The 22,435-nt window shown below is 42.1% G+C and overlaps 2 protein-coding genes across 7 annotated transcripts in view; one reads left to right on the forward strand and one right to left on the reverse strand.

Annotated features, from left to right (window-relative positions):
- LOC116750941 overlaps positions 1-6,284 on the reverse strand; it is a 300,839-nt gene extending 294,555 nt beyond the window's left edge. For all 6 annotated transcript variants that reach the window (XR_004349173.1, XR_004349179.1, XR_004349177.1 and 3 more), the window contains exon 1: positions 6,031-6,284. The gene's annotated coding sequence lies outside the window, so the exon portion shown is untranslated. The remainder of the gene's footprint in view (positions 1-6,030) is intronic.
- A 599-nt stretch (positions 6,285-6,883) lies between these two features.
- On the forward strand, positions 6,884-10,251 carry RGS2 (regulator of G protein signaling 2). The gene is made up of 5 exons (XM_032626453.1): positions 6,884-7,099; positions 8,112-8,213; positions 8,311-8,372; positions 8,950-9,116; positions 9,396-10,251. The coding sequence occupies exons 1-5, from the start codon at positions 6,990-6,992 to the stop codon at positions 9,588-9,590; spliced, it is 636 nt and encodes a 211-aa protein (XP_032482344.1). The 5' UTR covers positions 6,884-6,989; the 3' UTR covers positions 9,591-10,251.
- Positions 10,252-22,435: the final 12,184 nt, after the last annotated feature.

The raw sequence follows: 22,435 nt of genomic DNA on the forward strand, positions 1-22,435 counted from the left end.
AGCCCATGGATTACTGTGAGAGATGGTGTTATTTATAGTCAGTCAGATTTTTAATAATTAAAAGCTTACCTTACTCAAATAAAGACAGAGAACTAGCTACTGAAGTTCCTGCCCTTCTGGAGAAAAGACATCAAAATTTTGTGAAGTTTAACCTAATTCAAAAAGAATTTGGGGCTTCCCTGATGGTGCAGTGGTTGAGAGTCCGCCTGCCGATGCAGGGGACGCGGGTTCGTGCCCCAGTCCAGGAGGATCCCACATGCCACGAAGTGGCTGGGCCCGTGAGCCATGGCCGCTGAGCCTGCGTGTCCGGAGCCTGTGCTCCGCAACGGGAGAGGCCACGACAGTGAGAGGCCCGCGTACCGCAAAAAAAAAAAAAAAAAAAAAGGAATTTGAAGGACATGAACCAACTTTAATGGAGGCCAGACTCAAGAACAAACTATCAGCAATAGAAAAACTGGAGGCCAATAATAAGGAGGTGGAATCTCCAACTCCTTGCTTAGGCTTAAAATACAGACCTTTACAAAAGAACTTAGCAAAAAGACATCTAAGCATTTAGAACAAGTTGACATTCAAGAAATAGTCAGTCTTTGAAAAATTCATCGAAACCCATGCAATATAAGTAACTACAAGCAAAACAGCCTTTAAAGTGCACCAGAAAATCAAAGAACAACTTCAGACAGCACTAAAAAGATGCTTCAGATGACAATTCCCATCTTCGGGGAAGTATATAACTGCTTTCACAAGAAACTAAAGGACGGACAGGAAGAGTGAGCAAACTTATTAATCAGAAAAAAAAAAAAAGGTTAAAAAAAAAACCTAGGGGGCTTCCCTGGTGGATCAGTGGTTAAGAATCCACCTGCCAATGCATGGGACACTGGTTCGAGCCCTGGTCCGGGAAGACCCCACATGCCGCGGAGCAACTAAGCCCGTGCGCCACAACTACTGAGCCTGCGCTCTAGAGCCCGCGAGCCACAACTACTGAGCCCGCAAGCCACAACTACTGAAGCCCGAGTGCCTAGAGCCCGTGCTCTGCAACAAGAGAAGCCACCGCAATAAGAAGCCCTCGCGCTGCAACGCAGAGTATCCCCCACTCCCCGCAACTAGAGAAAGCCCACACACAGCAACGAAGACCCAACATGGCCAATAAATAAATAAATAAAACTGCATCTGGAACAAGTTCTAAATGATTAAGAAAGATTATTACTCAAGATGAGAGATCAGTCTGCAGTTCATGAAGAAGGCAACATGGATGCAGAACCTTGAAACTAGATATAAACAAACATATCAGAAAATGAAGACTTCTCATAAGATGAATTCAAAGCAGTTTTGATGAAACTGACTCATGTTGCTGGGTTAAACACAGCTGATCTAGGCTTGGCTAGGCCAGGTGACTATGCTCACCTTCACTAGGTTTATTTTAAAATTTATTTTAAAACTCTTGAAGAATGTGAAACCAAATGTACACTGCATTAACTGAAAGAGATAAAATAATTGAAGCACTGAAAGTCTGTAAGTCTCCAAATAAGAAAGCTTCGCTATGATCAGAAAGGGGGACGGTAGGGGGGAGAAGGGAATGTACTTAGAGAGGAACAGGGAGAACCACCAGAGGCAACTTAACATCCTTCCTACACTGCACTGAGAAAAATAAATGAATTTTCACCAAATATCTAATGTAGAGAGAATTCACCCTGTGAAGATAGTGGAGAATTCTTTCAAAATATCAATAGATGGAAATGTCAGCATGTGAAGAGCTAGACATTTCCAAAACATTTTTCAGGAAGAACTTACAACATTTCCAAAAGTAACCTTACATCCCTGATGTTCCCAATGGAGCATTTGGAAGAGCAAAAAGGGAGCACCAGGGAACCCCATGGATGAACAGACACCCAGAAAGCAGTGGCAGCAGGCAGTAATGGCACAGAGTCCAGGGCCTAGAGCCTGGTGGAGAGCAGATGCATCCTCCCAGGGACAGGACCACAGACAGAAGAGCCCTCCACTGGCCACCCCCATCCTTAAAACAGTGTGTCCTACGCTGAAGCAAGCCAGAACTTGCCCTGGTACTCCTCAGACTGGTAGATACTCAGGGCCTTCTGATTCAACCCTTCCACCTGAATGGAAGACCTGCCACCCTAAGAGTAGCAGCAAATAGTGGGTTTTAGGAAAGCAACAACAAAATGGGAAAAAGAGTCACCTGGAAGAAACTAGTCCCACTACAAAGTTCTGCTGAACACCGGGTCTGGGCACTATGAGCTATCATCAACCCAGATACTCATGCAGTCGCCGCGATGTTTTCTTTTCACTTCCTTGCAAAGGAAGACTGCTATAGTTACTTCCACCCTCAAGATATGAAGCCTGGGCACAAGAAGGCTAAGCAATTTGCCTGGGCTCACAACTAAAATAATACCAGGAACTGGGAACTAAAGGCAAATATCCCAATTATGGACAAACCCTCCAACCATCCTGCTCTGCTAAGGATAATTTATGAAAATAAAGGCAAAAGTACTGTGTCTTTTGAAGCTGTGGACGTGAGCTCAGCATTGAGGACTTGAACATTTATAACGAGGCAGTTGGGTCAGGGCCTACTGGTATCTCCTTGAAAGCATTGTTCTTTTATCAGTTAATTCGGTTAAGATCTGGGAATTTTTGTTGGTTTAAAAAAATGTTTTTCGGAGAGAAAATCCACGAGGTTTTAGGTTCTTGCGAAGTAGTCCATGGATCAAAGACCTTTGAAAGCCAGTGTCTAAAATGAATTAATACTCCCTACCTAGGAACAGTCAGCAAGCTGGAAATACCAGTGCAAATGGATTCCTTGTTTACTAGATGAAAAGAAGCCTTTCTTCACACTTAAAAAAAAAACAGATTCTCTGCAACTGATATCATATAGACCTTTGAAATCTTGTATATTATCATGCCAATATCCCAAGATTTCGAAACAGTAATCAATAGACACTTGACATTTTCATGATTTGACAAAATTCTGTGCACAGAAATTAAAATTCCAGGAGAACAAATGCCAGGAAGGAAACCCCTAGTTTTACTGCAGTTAATAAGGCAATATGCCATCTATGTAACTTAGTTCATCAGAAAGTGTTTCTAATCGCCTACTCTCCCCTGAGATTCCATGTGGCCCACTGTCACAGAAGAGAGCGGCAAGAGGCAGATACTGGAAATGGTCCCCCAAACATAGACTTCATACTAAGTGTTCTTTAACTACAGGAACCTACTAGAGGTATTTCAATATACATTAGGATTTTTATTCGGGAAGAAAAAAAAAATTTGTAATCCTCCTGTTGTCAGTTTCCAAAGAGAATCCAGGTGCTTTACTTAGTAAGAGGGAATTATTAAATTTAAAAGTAGGCCCTGCCTGCATCTGAAGTATGACATACTTCATACGATGGGTGAATTTAAGGCAGAACCATGGAAGTGCTCTTACTGAAATTACCAATACAAGGACTAGGAAAATCGTTAACTCCTCTATAACACATGTCAAGTATTTGGTTGAAATTCTGATTCATTCCTGACAAAAACACTTTCTCTCTTAACAACTCCTAGGTATGAAAATTACCTTCTAAGAAAGAGAGCAATTATGAATTTTAAATCTCAGACCATATTAGGAGTGAAGAGTAGAGTACATAATCCTGTGGGGTCATAAATTCATTCATTGTGGGGTCATATGTTCCGTCTGTTAAAAGCATATTCCACCAAGTAAAGTTAAATGAGAATAAGACCAAAAAGAAAAAAAGGACAAAAAAGACAGACAAAATGAGAAGACAGGTGTCACACTTCCTCAAATACACTCAACAATATGGATACTAAAAGTTTTCATTATTTCCAATTACTCATCACACCGTTTGACACAGGGCACTTAATTTCCTAATTTTTTTTCCTTTTTTTAAACTTCTCACCAATTTAAGATTTCATGAGGTAAGCAACAGGTTTACAGCTTTTACAAATTGAGGAACTAAGATATCTTACTGACCAAAAAAGTAAAACACAGAGTAATACACAGAATGATCCTTTTCTTTTAAAGCATATATCCTGTTTCCTAAATTTCTAAAGCACAAGTATGAAAGTTATTATGTATAAATATTTTCAGATAATAATAGTTCTTATTAATAAATAGCATACAGTGGGTGCGGAAGAGAGAAGTATGGCAGGGGACACTTTTGCTTTCGGTAATCTCCTTTTGGTGTTACTAAAAACTTGTATTTTTTGTTTGCCTTCTTCTGTAACTTAAATGTTTTTAGATACAAGAAGTTCAAGGACCACCCTGCAAGCTTCCACCATTAACGCGCTCAGCAGACAGCCTCTCCAGTAGAGGGCACGGTAGACTCAACATGGGAAATGTATGTGTAGTTCATCAAGCCACTCTCAACTGAGGTTTTGCTGTGCAGTATTTACATCCTACTGCATTGTTTCTTCCTCCAACGCAGAACGCAAAGCATGTGTCATCTTCACATTAAGCAATCCCATTTACCTAAAAGCCACTCCCAACAACAGCAAAAAAGGGAAGTCAACACTGCAGTTTTCGCTTTAAATGTACGTCTGCCTGCCTTAACTTCAGTTGTCATTCGGAAATGGTTTGCAAAAAAAGCAAATCGTTATATTAAAAACTTACAAGAAACATCTGGAATAGTCTATATTTAAACCAGCTACTTACATGGATATACATATACATTCACGACATACATTCACTGTCGTGAATGTATTGAGATGATTAAACTTTTCTGGCTTGAAGATCTCTGAAAAAGTTCAAATCCTAAACAGTTTACTTATTTTCTTATTTGTTTTTTACCCAGAGAACATTTATAAAGTATCTGTTACGAGCTTGATACTCCACAAAGCTGTGACGTTATCTTGAATTTTACTAGTACTTACACATTTATAACCTAATAAACCCTGAATTAATCCTTTAATGATTTTTCTACCTTGAATATCTATGCTTCCAGATATTTCCTTCTTCCGTGCACACGCAAATTTTAAAGAAAAAACAAACTTTTGTATAGTACTTTAAAATTTGCAAAGGCCTTTCACGAAAGATTCCCATAATATATTCCCATATATTCCATAATATATTCCCATAATATACAGTGAGGCTGGCAAGAAAAACACATTCATTACTCCTAATAGAGATGAGAAACTGGTGCTCAGGGAGGTGGGATGCGACTGCCCCAGCAGTTACTTAGCATTTACTGGTGAAGCTCAGACTCTAACTACGTATCCTGACACAAGCCCAGCTCTCTCTCCTTGCTGCCTCTGAGTCAGAACGCCTGTCTTTTCCACTATGAGTGAATTCTACCATCCAAGGTTCTAAGTGAAAAACATACTGAGGTTTAAATTAGCAAGAAAAAGCAAGTGTCTGCATATTACACATATTTAATAAATAAGTACTGAATCATCAGAAAGTGAAAATAGCTGTAGGAAATATGCAAAGTTCTTTCAGAGATGAAGTGCACACAGGCTTGAGAAAAATTATATTCTTACATTTCACAAACATGCTTTCAAGTATTTATTACTGAAATCTAAATGATTTTCCTTTCCATAAGTGAGTACATGGCTGTCCTCTTTAGTAATAATTGCAGGTTTTACTCTCCAAGTCAAACTGGGAGCTCCAACTACTGGCAGCTCATCATAAGAATATGGTAAACTAGTCCCCATTTTCTTTTAACAGTTCTAATGCAAAGCAGAGAGAATATTTGCAGTCTAATACCTTGCTGTTAATCTCGCTGTCTACTTAGACGCTTGAGGGAAAACCACTAGAATATTCCACCGTACGGTTCTAATCATGTTATCTGATATCAAATCATTTTGGAGTTGAGGTTATCTACCTGTCCTTACCAATCAAACCGTTTAACTCGTGCTACAGCAAGATGATTTTTGAAGACTTCACAGACTAAGCTTATTCAAGCAAGCTGTTAACTTCTCCCTCCCTCCACCGCCACCTCTCCTTTTTGCCAATTAAATGTTCTGGTAAATTCTAAGGCAACTAAGAATGACTCAGGAGGAAATCTTGCATCCTTGCACTCTTACACTGATTCGGGTGTATGACAGCTGCGAGGTCTTGGTGTTTCCCTCTATCTCATAGTAAGGAGGTCTGTGATTTCCTTCTGTTCTGGAAGGACAGGCAGCCAAGGACTCCTGAGGGACAGTCTGCAACCCCACGGACAGACCCAGCCACGTGCCTGCTGGTGATCAAAACTGCACACCCAGTGAAAGCACTTTCTCCTGTCCCTTCCCTAACGTTCATCCCCAAACGTGCTACGAGACGCCCAGGCAGAACGCAAAGTCACTCACACCACCTGCTTCTGGACCGTCACCTTTCCTCCCATTCACGGTTTCCTTCCGCAAATTAAACGGAGTCGCAAAAAGGAACGGATGAGGGTCTCCCCAGGGCCTCAGGTTGCAGACCAAGAAAGGAGGCGTGGGGAGAGGGCGTGCGCTCCAAAAAGGGGGAAACACATCCTAATTCAAAATAAGGTAATTGCATTCGGGATCCCAGCAAGCAACCTTTACCTGCTGGGCAATCGCCGCTCGCTTTGGGGTCAGAGCGTGGGGGAGGGGAGGGGATGTTGAAAAGGACGGGGAGGGCGAGCGCCCCGGCCGGGCCTGCAGCCGACCTGGCTCCCTGCCTCCACGGCCCTGCGACCCCACCCGGCCGCCACAACTCGACAGAGGTGTCTGGCGACCACTCGGCGGGAAACTTCTGAGCTCCCACACCGGCCCGAGCCGGTCGCCGCGTTTGGCCCGAGTGCGCACGACGCCGGGGCCGCAGACGTCACCCACTCCCTCGCTTCCAGACCCTTCGCTGGCAGCCGTGACTGCGCAGACGGGCGCTGACCTCGCCCCCGTGCCCGGCTGCAGCTGGCCAATCGGCGTCCGCTGGAGGCGGGAGGGACATCGTCAGGCCCCGCCCCCGCGCCTCCGCCTTCTATAAATATGGCGGCGCCCGCCCCGCCAGCCGGAGCAGTAGCCTCAGTCGGAAAACGATAATGCCTAGTGCTATGTTCCTGGCTGTCCAGCACGACTGCGGACCCATGGACAAGAGCGCAGGCACCGGCCCCAAGAACGAGGAGAAGCGGGAGAAGATGAAGCGAACCCTGTGAGTAAGGCTTTTTTCTCTCCCCCGCGCCACCCCTGCAGACCCAGCTGTCCTGGGCGGCTGCAAACGCGGTACATTTGCGCTTGGAACTGGCTACCGTGCACCTCTGCAGGAAAAAAAAAATGTGGAAAAGGTTAATTTGTTAAGTAAGGTTTAAACCTGTGTGGGTATTTATTTTGTGACGTGAGCGAAGGACTCTCGGGTAGAGTTTAGAAACTGCAGAAAATTCTTGATGCAGAGGCAGTGGTAGATGCTGGTTGGCTTTTTGTCCCCCTGCATCGAAAATGACTTCGGGGAATCCTGCGGCCGAAGCGCGTCCCTGGCATTCGTACGTTGCATTGTAAATTTTGATCAGCTTTACACGACTGCTGCGATGTAGATATTTTTTGCTGATTCCTAATATATTCTTTTAAAATCTTTTCTTTTTTTTTAATTGAACAGCAGATCTCACCCACTCAGGACTGTGGAACAAATAACTGTTCTGCATCATCTTCTTAAAATGAGTGTTGTACTTGGGGGAGGAGGACGGGCCATCTCACACACATACATTCATTATGCACAGCTTCTAGGGTGGTCCAGAGCCTCCAGCTCGAAGGGTAGAAGGGAAGTGAGCACAGGCTGGTTCAGGGCAGTTCCACTGTGGGTTTCATCAAGTGTGAAATGTCTCAGAATTGTAATTAACGTTGCAGAAAAACTGCTGCCTTCTGTGGGCCAGAAATAACATCTGCTTTTTGAACTATGCAGACTAGATTCATAAAAATACCCTATAATTGTTAAATAATTAAAACTAGTAATTATGTTCAGATGAGTGGATGAAACTAGTGTGTTTAGTATATAGGTGCTAGGTTTAAATGTTAAAGGTGTAAGACTGACAGGAAGAGTTGTTTTGTCTTATTTGGTTTGTAGCCACAGGGGGCAACTTTATTTGGTAAAAATGCCTTCAGCTGCATTGGTGATTTCAAGTGTTGCCACTAAGTGAATATCCTTTTTTTTTTCTTTTCTTTTTTTTAAGATTGAAAGATTGGAAGAGCCGTTTGAGCTACTTCTTGCAAAATTCCTCCTCTCCTGGGAAGCCCAAAACCAGCAAGAAAAGCAAACAGCAAACCTTCACCAAGTAAGTTGAAAATCTTGTACTTGCGAATGAACTCACTGCTGAGCTGAAAAGGGAACCTCTGACATGCGTGAGCTAATACGCAGAACTTCTCTTGCAGGCCTTCTCCCGAGGAAGCCCAGCTGTGGTCAGAAGCATTTGATGAGCTGCTAGCCAGTAAATGTAAGTTAACCTGTTGAATTTGATCCATTTCAAGTATCAGGAGACTAGAAACGTTGTGTCCACACAGCAAGAGCAGCTTGCCCAAGGGGAATTTTACTTTACAATCCCCATGACATGAGGCGTATTCTTCTCCCTTTATTTCCTGGTGATTAACCAGGGAAATGCATGGCTTTTTCACTCAAGGTGGGAAAAAAATTAGCCCAAAACTGTAATGGCAGTTGCTTTTTGTTAAGGTTGAGTCAGGTTTCCATTGCAAACAGTGCAAGAGACGTCATTCCCAGAGAACTTATGGCTCCCCTATAAATATTTGAATTAACAGCGAAGCTAAGTATTTATATATTTTTGTAGTAGTGTGCCAACTTAAGCGTTTTGCTGACTGGCATCTTAGTCTTTAAAGAGCTAAATTCTGAGGGTTACAGGTTGACTGAAATCTAGAAAATTGCTATCATTTAGAAATAATAAAATATGGGGCCAGGGGAGTGGGAGTTCTAGGAAAAAACAGAAGGGATTATTTGGTCACTCAGTTCACTGTATGCATGCTTTCTTTCTCCACCCCCCCCCCACCCCACCTCCCCAGATGGTCTTGCTGCATTCAGGGCTTTTTTAAAATCTGAATTCTGTGAAGAAAATATTGAATTCTGGCTGGCCTGTGAAGACTTCAAAAAAACCAAGTCACCCCAAAAGCTGTCCTCAAAAGCAAAGAAAATATATACTGACTTCATAGAAAAAGAAGCTCCAAAAGAGGTAAGGGGAGATAAAAATTTCCTCGTTTTAGCGTATTTTAAACATTCTCAGCACCAAAGTGAAACGGAAAGAATTGAAGAGACCTCAAATTAAAAGGGGAGTGGGGTAAATGTTCTTCCCCTACTTCTACTTTCAGGGAAGTTAATTACACTTCTCCAGTGACTTGGCCGGTGAAGCTAATCACACATTATAGTTTCTTTGTTGTTGTTTTCAAATATTAAATAGATTAATCTCTTAACTCTGAATATGGAATAAACCACTTTTTATGTTTTATTTCAGATCAACATAGACTTTCAAACCAAAACTCTGATTGCCCAAAACATACAAGAGGCTACAAGTGGCTGCTTTACAACTGCCCAGAAAAGGGTGTACAGCTTGATGGAGAACAACTCTTATCCCCGTTTCTTGGAGTCAGAATTCTACCAGGACTTGTGTAAAAAGCCACAGATCACCACTGAGCCCCATGCTACCTGAGATGAAAAAGGGAACCCAGAAAAGAGGACATTTCATTTTTTTCCTAAGGGGAAAGGCTGTCACCTGCCAAAAAGACTGACCTTGAATTCAGCCTGGGTGTTCAGGAAACATCACTCAGAACTATTGATTCAGAGTTGGGTAGTGAATCAGGAAGCCAGTAGCCGTCTAGGAGAAGCTGGTACTGGGACAGCTTCCGTAACTGATGGAGCACAGGGAAAGCGTGGTCTAAACGTGGCGTGTCTCATGCTGGAAAAGCAGGAGCTTGAGACTGAAAGATAACTATGTAACACTATTGGTCCAGAAGCATTTACAATCAATAGGTCTGGGGTTATGTGGCCTTAGTGAGCTGGCTGTACATTTTTCCCTAAATCAGTTCTTGTTACCACATAGTGGTTTAGCTGTAGTTTCTTTAGTACTAGATAACACATGTTTACTATGTGCAAGGGTATTGAAGTTCCTATGACTACAGATCATCAGTACTGTTGTCTCACGTAACTCTAAAACTGAAACAGTCTGTTTGAATTGTATTGTGTGTGTAATAGAATGAGTGCTGTTGTGTAGAAAACGACAATGTCCATTACGAGTGCCAAAACTGTCCTGATGGCAGCTAAACTTTGAAGTGGTCTTTGAATACTTTTAATAAATTTATTTTGATAAATAATGTTATTGAATATTTGGTCCAGATGTGGGTTGGGGTGGGTTTTTCTGGTAACTGAATATGGCAGATACAAGGTGAAATATCTCCTCTCTGGTGAAGAAGAGGTGTCAGTTGATGGGCCTGTTTAGTGAGGATTGACAATCCTCGGAACCGAGAAATTACAGCTGCAGGGAAGATCTACTCCCATCTCTAATGCTTTCGTAGGTCAAAGGAGGTCAGGTCACATCTTTAGAGCCACCCTGAGATCAACCTTTCTAATATAACCTTGTAAAAATCAAGCTTGTTACTGAAAATACGGCAACATTGGCTTTAAAGCCTTTCATGAGTGTTAAAGATCAGCTAAATATGAGAAGTAAAATGATGTAAGAGACAAAGCACCAAAATTATTCACATAACTAAGCTGTTCAAATGAAGAAAGAAACCAAGTAAAGAGGAAAGCAGGCCTTTTTACTTCTCTTGGTTCTAAGTTCCCCCGCAGGGTAATGGCATGAGCTTCCAAGATCCATGCCTGAAACTGTTCACTTCCGTGACGGAGCAGTACAAAATCAGAATTTCCCTGATTTGCCAGCCTTCATTTGGCCAATAAAGAATCTGGAGACTTCCCTGGTGGTCCAGCGGTTAAGACTCCACGCTCCCAATGTAGGGGGCCAGGGTTTGATCCCTGGTCAGGGAACTAGATGCCGCATGCCGCAACTAAAAGATCCTGCACGCGGCAATGAAGATCCCGAGCACCGCAACTAAGACCTGGTGTGGCCAAATGAATATTTTTTTTTTAAAGAATCTGGTTACATTACTGCAGCTAATGATGAAGGTAAGAAGCACACTTTTGTGGCTTAGACTTCACCTCGAAGTGTGCTCTTTCCCTAGTTGAGAGAGAGGCCTTGAATCTGTTATTTTCCAAACCAGCTACTTAGACAAGGAATCCTCTTCTCCAGCAGGCTGCTTTTTCAACCTTCTTGATGATGGTTTTCATTTTGAAATGAAAGAGGAGGGCGAACACTCGTCTTGGAAAACCTGAGCCCGTGTACTGACTTCTCACACCTTTGTGACCTTGGGAGTCCTAATCTGCCCTGGCTCCTTAATTCACACCTTCCTGCCTATCCCACTGGTTCCTGTGAGGTAGTAAGGGGCCTTAGGAAGTGTAAAGCGCTTTTTAGAACATTTATCCTGACTTGCCAGAAGAAAACTTGACCTCCCCTGGTTTAAACTGTTTTCATGGTGCTTGCACTGAACTTCACCTTCACCCCACTTTCTGGGACCAACGGGCACAAGCTCCACGAGAGACTTGAACTAGTCTACTCCTGTGTCACCAGCAGCCAAAACAATACATAACAGGTGCTCCATCAAGAGTGATAGAATAAAAATTCTAAAGGGTCACTGAAAGAGATTTCTTTGGAGAATAAATATGTCAGGTCTGCACAAGCCTCAATTTGGAAAGGTTTTGGCCAACAGAGAAACCCAGGAGTCACGCCATGTATCCAATTTGTCACCAAGTCCTATTTTTACTTCAAGTCTCTCTCCAGCCTGCTTTCTGTCGCCACCCTGATCAAAGGTGCCACCATCTTCCCCGGGCAGCCGCAACACTCTCAATTCACCTACCCTCACTCACTTTTCCCCCCTCCAGTGTGCTCCCTGCTTTTTAACTCTAGGAAGCCTCTCCACAGAGAAACCTGATCTTGTCTCCTGTTGCTTATAAACCCCTGACAGGTTTCCCAAACAATCAGGATAAAGGCATCATCCTTAATATAGTCTAACACCTGCATGGGCTTGACCCCTTCTTCCACTCCATCCATTATCCACCACGTGTCCCCCAGCTCTCTCTGCCAGCCTCACCGACCTACTTCTATTCCCCCGTGGGTGCCATGCCCGCTGGTTCCATAGGACCTTTGGGCATCACAGGCCCTCTGCATAGAATGCAACTTTAGCTCTTACTCATCATTCACAGATCGGTGCAATCGTCACTTCCTCAGGGAAGCCTTCCCTGACCTCTTTACCTGGGTCAGATCCCCTTTTAGATGTTCTCATAGCACCAGCTTCTCTAATTCAGCACGCTTAATAGAATTCTCATTAATTTGTATGATAATTAATAATTCTGTCTTCTCCCCCTGGATTGCAGATGTCACAGTTCAAGGACTCCGTGTCTTTTTCTGCTCACTGCCTGATCCCAACACCTAGCGCCTTGACGGGCACACAATGCCAGCTGCACAAATGAATGCATGAATATTAAAAACTCTTAAATTTTGGCGAAAGTATCTACCAATGCACAAGGAACTAAGGACAAGGTTTTAAAGGCCCCATTGCCTCAAACATCTGAAAATATCTGCAGAGCTTTTTTCTTGGCAAAAAAAATACCTCTTACTAAGCATGTTCTCTATAACTTTTGACCTTTAATAGAAGGAGAAGCCAGATTAGAGTAACAAGAAGCCAGAGTTCTGACCATTTCAGGGCTGCTAAAAGTACAGACTTTACTCAGGTGGTATTTTCCAATGTCCTTTCGTGTAGAACAAGCTGAAATAGATTTAAGTTTAGAAACCACGTAACTCTACAAATAAATATCACTTAATGTTCCCATTTGTTGGAGTTCGTACACTTAGACTCCACAGTCCACTCACTTTGCTACTATTTCATTTTCCATATGTTTTAAGTTCAGAAGCATTTCAAAATGTAATTTCATACAGTCCCGCTGAAAAAATTAGAATTGTGTATTATCTGTCATGTGAGCCCAGGGAGGCAATACATGAGTTTCAACGTGGTAATTTAAAACGATCACCCAGAATTTTATAGGAAACAGGTCTTTGGTAGAGGGTTTGTTTGACCACATTATTTGATCATTTCTGGCAGTGATTCTTATCTTGTGGGGCTGCAGAGTGACAAGGCTGTGTTTTTGTCAATGGCAAGAAGATGAGGTTGGTCTACATTTCGGCATCGGATCCAAGGAGTAGCTTGAGGCAACAATAACAGCCCCAAAAAGCTTCTCCTGTGACCCGCTTTTAAAATCTAAAACTATATCTTTAATGTTTTCCAGACTCTCTATTATTGAAGACCATTATTTTTAAGAACTGCATAGTGTTCTGTAACATGTGCTTATTATAATTAATTCTCCTCTGTTGAACATCGTAGTTTTTCTATTCTATATGTTTTATAAACACTATGGTTAATTTCCTTAATTATGTGAGTGTATACACATTATGTACTTGTATACATATTACCTGTATGTGTCTGTGTAAATGATATATGTATATTAAAATTTTTCATCTTAAAAAAAAAAGAAAGGAATCACTAGAGGAGTGAGGAGTACATGCTAGCCTAAGGCAATAGCACTGAACAAAAGCCTGATACTACCCATTGGGGGCCCATGATTCAGCATCACCAGAGGACCTGGCAGGATAAGGCCGGGATGGGTGTAGAAGCATGGCCCAGAACCAGGTGATAGAGGACAGTCTTGAATACGAAAGGTTAGGATTTTATTCTGAGGTGATGGATACCAATCTCAAATGTACAAAATAACCTGGGCAGCAAATGTAGGATGAATTGGAGTCAAGCAGATGAATTAGGAGACTGCAGTTATAGCCCAGATGAAACATGCCATGTTGCCTAAACCAGGACGTTGTCACCAAATAATTCAATGTACTGTGTTGGCCAAAAAGTTCGTTCGGTTAGTGAATCCATTGTGCAATAAAGTTCTTGGTGAAAATGAAAAATGTGTCTTTTATTTTTACTTAAAACCGAACAAACTTTTTGGCCAACCCAATAAGTTAACAGCAAATTATACATCCATGCAGAGCACTGATCTCAACCACACAGGGGATGGTAAGACATTGGTCCGCTAGGAGGCACCAATTACGTATCTGATGAAGTAATGCTCCAAAAGTAAAACATGAGGCGGGCCATGATTGGCGATTAATTATCAAAAGAGAAGTGCAAGACCCTTTAGATGGAATGAATCAAGAAACAAAGTGAAGTGGCAATTTTTAGCAGATTTAAAAAATGGGTCGATTAGCAAGGATGAAGTGGAGAGCATCAGGGTGGAGAAACAGTTTAAATAAAGGGAAAGGGGAAAGCAGGATTGCATTTTGCATTGTGCTATGCTATACAACAGCTAAATAAACAGATATTGTAGGCAGATATTTTTGATGGAGATGTATATTTGAAAACTATTGACATTTCAATGAGTTCTTTTTGGCAAATATTTATGAAGAGTTTCTCCGGGCAAGGGAGATGTGAAAGAGCAGGAGAAATGGTCATCTATTGAGAAGGAAAGAAACAGAAAGGCTGGAAATTCAAAATCACAACTAAAAGCTACGCTTTCTTTGCCTTAAAAACTGATTTCTGTAAGATCATCAACCAGCCTCGTCATCAAGCACACCACTGTCATGGTCCTCTCGACTGGAGCTTGATAGGTCAGATCCCATGTCCTGTTTCTCATTTGTTCCCTAGACTACCATCTGAACGTGGACTTTCTCACACAAAATATATGAACTCTGGAATCTCCCAAATCAAGATAAACTCCTATATCTAAGGCTAAAACTTCTCCACCATGTGGCCTTTTCCTGCTCATCCAATCTCATTTCTCACCACTGACCAGAAACATTCAATGATGCATTTTCTTACTGTTCCTGAGATATATTATTTTTCTCCTGTTATGAGATCAAATTGTTCCTCTTGCACAGAACTGCCCTTTCTTTCCCTAGATTTTATTCGTTTTTCAAGGCTCAGATCAAGTTTCACCTTTATGAAATCCTGCCAAGGGAGTCTGTCTTATCTTCCAAATAAAAGGTCAATAACTGGACCATTTTGGCTTATTCTACTTAATTTTTGGAGTAACTAGTAAAGTTCTAGACATGGAAGATACTCAGTGCCCATTGATCATTGATTCAGTAATTAGCTCATTGACTGATTGATTCACAAACTCCTCAGTAAAAATGCATGCAGAGGGCTTCCCTGGTGGCGCAGTGGTTGAGAGTCCATCTGCCGATGCAGGGGACATGGGTTCGTGCCCCGGTCCAGGAGGATCCCACATGCCACAGAGCGGCTGGGCCCGTGAGCCACGGCCGCTAGGCCTGCGCATCCGGAGCCTGTGCTCTGCAACGCGAGAGGCCACAACAGTGAGAGGCCCGCGTACCGCAAAAAAAAAAAAAAAAAAAAAAAGCAGAGATATAAATGACTTAAATTTGCTAAACTCATTTGCAAAACAATGTTTTTTCAGGAGTCAACATAGTTTTTCATTTTCTCTTTACGTTTTTGCCTTGCAAATTTAGAAAAAAAAAAAACTATTAACTGTGTGGATCTTGGATAAGATCCTAACATTAGCTTTTCTCAAATCCCAAATTAATCTGATATTTATATAGTTTAAAAAGCACACTGCCCTATATGGAAACTTCCCTTAAGTGAGGCCATGTGTTTACTTAGCTGTTGTATATCTTAGACATGTACGGACGTCACACCAAATCAAAATAATGAAAAGGAGAAATGGGCCAAAAAAGAGAACAAGAAGAAACTATTGATATCTGCTGCTGTCTGCTTTGGGGTAAGAAGGGACCTGATTTTTTTTTTTTTTTTTTAATGCATTTGCAACTTCCAATCTCATAGGCCTCTTGCCACTTTCACCCCAAATTACTCTTCAGTCTTTCGCTTCGGAATGCAACTACAGCTTGTCTATGACAAGTGCATTTTTAAACTGCGATACTGAAAGAACTAAGAAAATGCACATATGCAGTTATGTGAGCCATGGTGTAGTCTGAGAAAGACCAGATATAAAGCTTTGGTTTGAGAAGCAGGTGGTACTTAGCAGACCTTTACCCTGTTAACAATACAAAAACAGGAAAGTTTACAGTATTAAATCTCTGTTTGGCACAACAGAGATTTGTGCCTTCTCAGAAGTGGCCACTGAGCCTGGTAATCTAAATGTCAGGGCTTAAAGTGCTAACTCTTTCTAATTTCTTCTACCTCTGCTTTCAGATTCCAGAACTTCACAAGTCCTATAACTTTCTACAAAAGTGATAGTACGATGATTAACATTTTAAGAGCAGCTGATAACAATAATTTCTGAAATAATTTTGATCATCAAACAACTATTTTTAGGGAAAAAAAAGTCAGTAATTCACCCCCTACTGAAAATGTTAATAAAGTATCTCTGAACTTTGAGACATTTTTTTCATCCAGGGAATGTAGAAAGAACCCAGAAACAGCATTAAACATAAAATGAGTAAAGTAGTGCTGTCCAATAAAAAAGATAATGTAATATAACATGCCACATAGGTAATTTTAAATCTTATAGCCACATTAAAATATGTAAAAAGAAACAAGTAAAATTAATTTTTTTGTTTGTTTGTTTGTTTGTTGCGGTACGCGGGCCTCTCACTGCTGTGGCCTCACCCGCTGCGGAGCACAGGCTCCGGATGCGCAGGCTCAGCGGCCATGGCTCACGGGAGCAGCCACTCCGCGGTACGCGGGACCCTCCTGGACCGGGGCACAAACCCGTGTCCCCTGCATCGGCAGGTGGACTCTCAACCACTGCGCCACCAGGGAAGCCCAGTAAAGTTAATTTAACAATATATTTTATATAACCCTGAATATTCAGAATGTTATCATTTCAACATGTGATCCATATAATAAATTATGAAAGAGAAATTTTATATGTACTTTTTTCTTATTAAGTGTTCAAAATCTGGTGTATGTTTTTCACTTATAGCACATCCAGGTCCACACCAGCCACCTTCCAAGTGCTCAGCAGCCACATGTGGCTACTGGCTCCCTTATTGCAAAGCATAACAGTAAAAGCTGAATCTGAGATGACAGATTATAAACCAGAATAAATTTACACTTTGCCTTATCTTTTTCCAGTCCCCAAAATATACTTTGTAGCCAGCAGTTCTCAAAATCCTTTACCACCTTGCTGCTTTGGATTAGGAAACCTGCCTTCTATTTGCTGAATAAAGGCAGTCAACTAGATTGTCTGAGATCAGATCCCACCTCCAACTCTTACTGGTTGTGTCACCAAGCAGGGACATATTATGGAACCTCTTAACCTCACTGGCTCTCAGCTATGTAACAGCAAGGAACAGACCCCTTTAACAGGTCTTTCTGCTCTTTTGATTTTTTTCCAAATACATGGATGGATACATGTAAAATGCTTATAACAGTGCTAGCAAATGATGCTTAATAGTAACATTACTTATTTAAGCATTAGCTACTAACACTACTTGGTATAATTTTCTAGACATGATGGAGATCAGTAAATATTGTTGACTGGGGGACCACTAGAAAATCCTGACTTGAAAGAACTAGTTTCTTAAGGGAACTGACTCCTTTACACAGAATTAGAATTAGAATTAGGATTAGGATGTTGCTTTCACACATTCAACAATATTCAGCCCGGTACCCACTAAGCAGCAAACAAGATACATGGTCTCTGCCATCATGGGAATTCTGTTGCAGTAGATATCCCCTCTACAGTCTTCTCGCTTACATCTATCATAGGATGATTTTGTCTGCAAAGAGTCAAAAACCCCAATCAAGCTGGCTTGCAAAATATGGAAATTCAAAGATAGGATAGACCCCAGTCATTGTGCAATCCGGGCTCCTGCTGTGACTGGGCATTGTTTCTCTAGCCCTCCTCTATACTTCTGTTTTGTCAACAGATTGGCTTCCACCATGGTCACAAAAGGGAAGAACCTAGGGGCAGGACAGGAATAAAGATGAAGATTAGAGAATGGACTTGACACGGGGAGGGGGAAGGGTAAACTGAGACCAACGGAAAGAGTGGCATGAACATATATACACTACCCAATGTAAAACAGATAGCTAGTGGGAAGCAGCCCCATAGCACAGGGAGATCAGCTCCGTGCTTTGTGACCACCTAGAAGGGTGGGATAAAGGAGGGTGAGAGGGAGACGCAAGAGGGAGGGGATATAGGGATATATGTATAGCTGATTCACTCTGTTATACAGCAGCAAGTAACACAACAGTGTAAAGCAATTATACCTCAATAAAGATGTTTAAAAAATTTTTAAAAGGGTTGCCACTGGTGAGAGGAGCGATGGAGACGAGATTGCTCCTCCAAGTACAGTGAAAAAGGTTTCTTAAGTCTCCTTGGGTCAACCTGTAGCAGTCCAGAGAAGAAATCATGCACAGATTGGCTTAAGGCTGGGCATTTTTTTTTTTTTTTTTTGCGGTACGCGGGCCTCTCACTGCCGCGGCCTCTCGTGGAGCACAGGCTCCGGACGCGCAGGCTCAGCTGCCATAGCTCACGGGCTCAGCCGCTCCCTAGCATGTAGGATCTTCCCGGACCGGGGCACGAGCCCATGTCCCCTGCATCAGCAGGCGGACTCTCAACCACTGCGCCACCAGGGAAGCCCAAGGTTGGGCTTTTAAATGATCCTTGGCAAAGCTGTGGAATCATCACCAGGATCCAATACTACTCGGTCCAGGAGAGGGATCATGCCTAGGGTTGAGGTGGGTTGCTGAAGGAAAGTAGGGTTTTGTTAGTAAGGAGGAAATGAAACTGTGTGGGCGATCAACAATGTCTATCACACACTCTGCTGAAAAGGAACTGATATTTGTGTGATTGTTCTAAAGCCACTGCAGAGGCAGTCCATGACTCAATAGGGACTTGGGGAGAATACCAGAAAATGGGCCATCATAAAGTGAAATTTAGAACACACATGATTTTTATCCCGACTGCATGGACTATTTATCAGTTCAAACATGACTGGAAAGTATTAAATGAGCAAATAAACATAAAACAAGGAATATATTTAGAAATTTGATTTGCAGCTCCACTGCTTACAACACTACTTTCCAGTGTGTTGCCTGTTCTCTTGGAATTAGAGTCTTCCCTTTCCAACTCACCCTACATACTGAGTCAGATTACTTTTCATAAACACCAACTTTACCATATACTGTGTTTCATTCAGTTTCATTGCTCTCCTATTTCCAAAGCACCATAGGAAGAGCACTGGATTGGAAGTCAACAGAATGAGATTTCTGATCATAACAGCATTAACCATTTAGTTACCTGTCTAGGTCACCCGTCACCTCTCAGCACTCAGTCACTTCATCTTCTTTTTTTTTTAAGATTTTTGTTTTGATGTGGACCATATTTTTTAAAGTCTTTATTGAATTTTTTACAATACTGCTTCTGTTTTGGTTTTTTGGCCCCAAGGCATGTGGGATCTTAATTCCCCGACTAGGGCTCAAACCCACAACCCCTGCATTGGAAGGCGAAGTCTTAACCACTGGACCGCCAGGGAAGTCCCTCCAGCCACTTCATGTTTAAGGGAGTTGATTGGATGGTGAAATCTCTTCTAACTCTAAAATCCTGCTTGGCTTTGGATCTTCTCTGCAATCTGCCTCCCCCCTAACAACCTTAATTTTCCCCCAAACAATCTACCATAAAATCACTGCTTTAATCTCTCTGCTTGCCTCCTTAACCCCATTAACAAAGCCACCATCATTTCACTTGTATTGACCTGCCTGAATAGGTTCCCTACTCCCTTTATCCTACCCATATCCCATAGATGCTTCAAGACTTAACTCACATTCCCATGGCACACCAGTTTATTAATATCTGCCTCTAATCTCTCATTCAGCAATACCTGTTGAGTGCATACTCTGTGCAAAGCCCTGAGGACACCTCGTTGAAGAAGAGAGACAGGTTTCCTGCCCCTGGAACTTACATTCCACTGGGGTCAATAGATAATGAACAAGTAAACGAACAAGTTAATTCTAGATTATGGCAAATGCTTACCAAAAAAAAAATAAGCTAAGTGGTGAGATAGGGAGAAAACTGGGTGGTCTGGGAAGGTACACTTTAGCTGTGCAGTATTGTCAGGTGTCCTGTGAATTTGTATTGACCAACTGATGAACTAAATAAAAGCCTGGCTCTGCTTTGCAATAACAAATCCTCTTTGAATAAAACAGACATAAAACTTGTTTTAGCTAAGCCATAGCTTTCTATTAATTCCAAAATAATTTCTATCCATAAGAAAAAGGATGTTTTCACCAACGTATTACATTCAGTGTTTTTATATTCTAAAAATATAACAACCCCTTGAGGTATTTCTCAAATCAGTACAGATCCCAGGTTTAATCTAAAGTTTTTGCTACTGTTATTATTTTGATACTCCAGGCTGTTTCTAGAGAGCTCCTGACCTTCTGATTGTTTGTTATGGTTTATTTCCTCAGGTAGTAACCTGCTTCTCTTCCTAGTACGCTATCATGTTACTGACTTTATCACATACTTTATTCCCTGGGGTGAAAACCTGTCACTATATCTACTTTTTAAGAAAGTTAGAAACCTCAACCATTCACATTACTGAGTTACTAAACCTCAGAGATTCTCCTCACAGCGCTACTCCTTAAATTTACAATGTGAAGACATCAATAAAACTGGAAAATATAAAATAAAAACAAAATAAAATAGTGGAGAAAGAATTTGCATGAAGACAGCCAACAACAATAGTAGTCTAAGTAATTTACATGAAGACAGTATATCTTTGGGCAGGTCCTCACCACCTCTCACCTGGATTCTTCACTACAACTTTCTACTGAAAGTTCTCCCATCTCCAGCCTGGACACGCTCAGTTCATCCTAAGAAAGGAGTGGAAAGGTTGTGGAGCAGAAAGAATAATCAGATTCCAGTTGTCATCTTGATTCCACCACTGTAATTGTTGTTCAGTCTTTGGCTTAGTACTGAACCTCTCTCAGACTGTTTTCTTACTTGTAAATTGTATCAACCTCATACATGGTTCTAAGAAATCTAAGAAACATTGCATGCACTGTACTTACCACTGTGCAGGCACTTAGTAGCCACCCACGTTTATTAATTCCCTTTCCCTTCCTAAAAATCAAATGAGATCACTTCATTTCTTTACCTAGGAAGACCTGTTCACAACCCCATAGGACTTACATTCAGCTCCAAATCTACTGGCAGGCTCCTCTCATTCTGACTCAATTACTTTTCCAGCTTACTTTCATCGTTTTTTAAAATTATTCTCTTGACTGTCCACTAGGGCACCCTGGCCTGCCACCAAAGCAGACATCTCTACATCCCTTGACAGGAAAAGCTTCTCCGGAGCTCCACGCCCTAGGCCTCAGCATGTATTGTTTTCTTGCCTGAAATGCCCTTCTTTCCTCCTTATTGAGACTGAGATTTCCTTACTCCTTCTTCAAATCCTCGATAAAAATTTGTTTCCTTTAAAACTTCACGGACGGGCTTCCCTGGTGGCGCAGTGGTTGAGAGTCCGCCTGCTGAGTCAGGGGACATGGGTTCGTGCCCTGGTCCGGGAGGATCCCACATGCCGCGGAGCGGCTGGGCCCGTGAGCCATGGCCGCTGGGCCTGCGCTTCCGGAGCCTGTGCCCCACAACGGGAGAGGCCACAACAGTGAGAGGCCCGCATACCCCAAAAAAAAAAAAAAAAAAAAAACTTCACGGACAAACCCCTAGGCAGAAAAAGTACTTCTTTTTTCTGATCACCCACATTATTTTGTTCACGCCTTCATTATAGCTTTTTTTTTTTTTTTTCGGTACGCGGGCCTCTCACTGCTGTGGCCTCCCCCGTTGCGGAGCACAGGCTCCGGACGCGCAGGCTCAGCGGCCATGGCTTACGGGCCCAGCCACTCTGCGGCATGTGGGATCTTCCCAGACCGGGGCACGAACCCGCGTCCCCTGCATCGGCAAGCGGACTCTCAACCACTGCGCCACCAGGGAAGCCCCATTATAGCATTTTTATTGAGATAATATCTATCCCACAACATTAATCTCTTCCCTTGTGCACTTGCTTGTAGAGACATTTCCCTGTCAATCAAAAGCATTCTCAGTGCTTGGGCAAGACGTGGAACTGTTTCTCAGGAAGAAAGAGAACTCTACCTTGTTCAGTGTCCAGTTTGTTTCTTTGTTTATTATTTTTTTTAACACTTCACATATGATCTAGAGCAGAGGTTCTGAACTTGTCCACAGACCTTTTGGGGGTTTGTGCCCTTGGATAGGAGGGAATTACATCTTCATTTTCACTAACCCCAGGCTAAATTTAGCATTTCCTTCCATTGTGAATCTAGCAATAAACCACAACAGTAGTAGTGAGACATGAGACTCTGTCACAAATAGAAAGCACAGATATTTTTACGTCACATTACAATTGTTGAAGATATTTTGAAATCTTATTTACAATCATTATTACTTCCAAAT

The sequence above is a fragment of the Phocoena sinus genome, chromosome 1 (genome assembly GCF_008692025.1).
Source record: "Phocoena sinus isolate mPhoSin1 chromosome 1, mPhoSin1.pri, whole genome shotgun sequence".
In the NCBI taxonomy this organism is placed as follows: domain Eukaryota; kingdom Metazoa; phylum Chordata; class Mammalia; order Artiodactyla; family Phocoenidae; genus Phocoena; species Phocoena sinus.

Bases quoted from the DNA above. Each gene is read 5' to 3' on its own strand.
- RGS2 (XM_032626453.1), top strand. From the start codon at position 6,990: ATGCCTAGTGCTATGTTCCTGGCTGTCCAGCACGACTGCGGACCCATG. The intron at 7,100-8,111 runs GTGAGTAAGGCT...CTTTTTTTTAAG, and splicing joins GAGAAGATGAAGCGAACCCT to ATTGAAAGATTGGAAGAGCC. The intron at 9,117-9,395 runs GTAAGGGGAGAT...GTTTTATTTCAG, and splicing joins AAAAAGAAGCTCCAAAAGAG to ATCAACATAGACTTTCAAAC.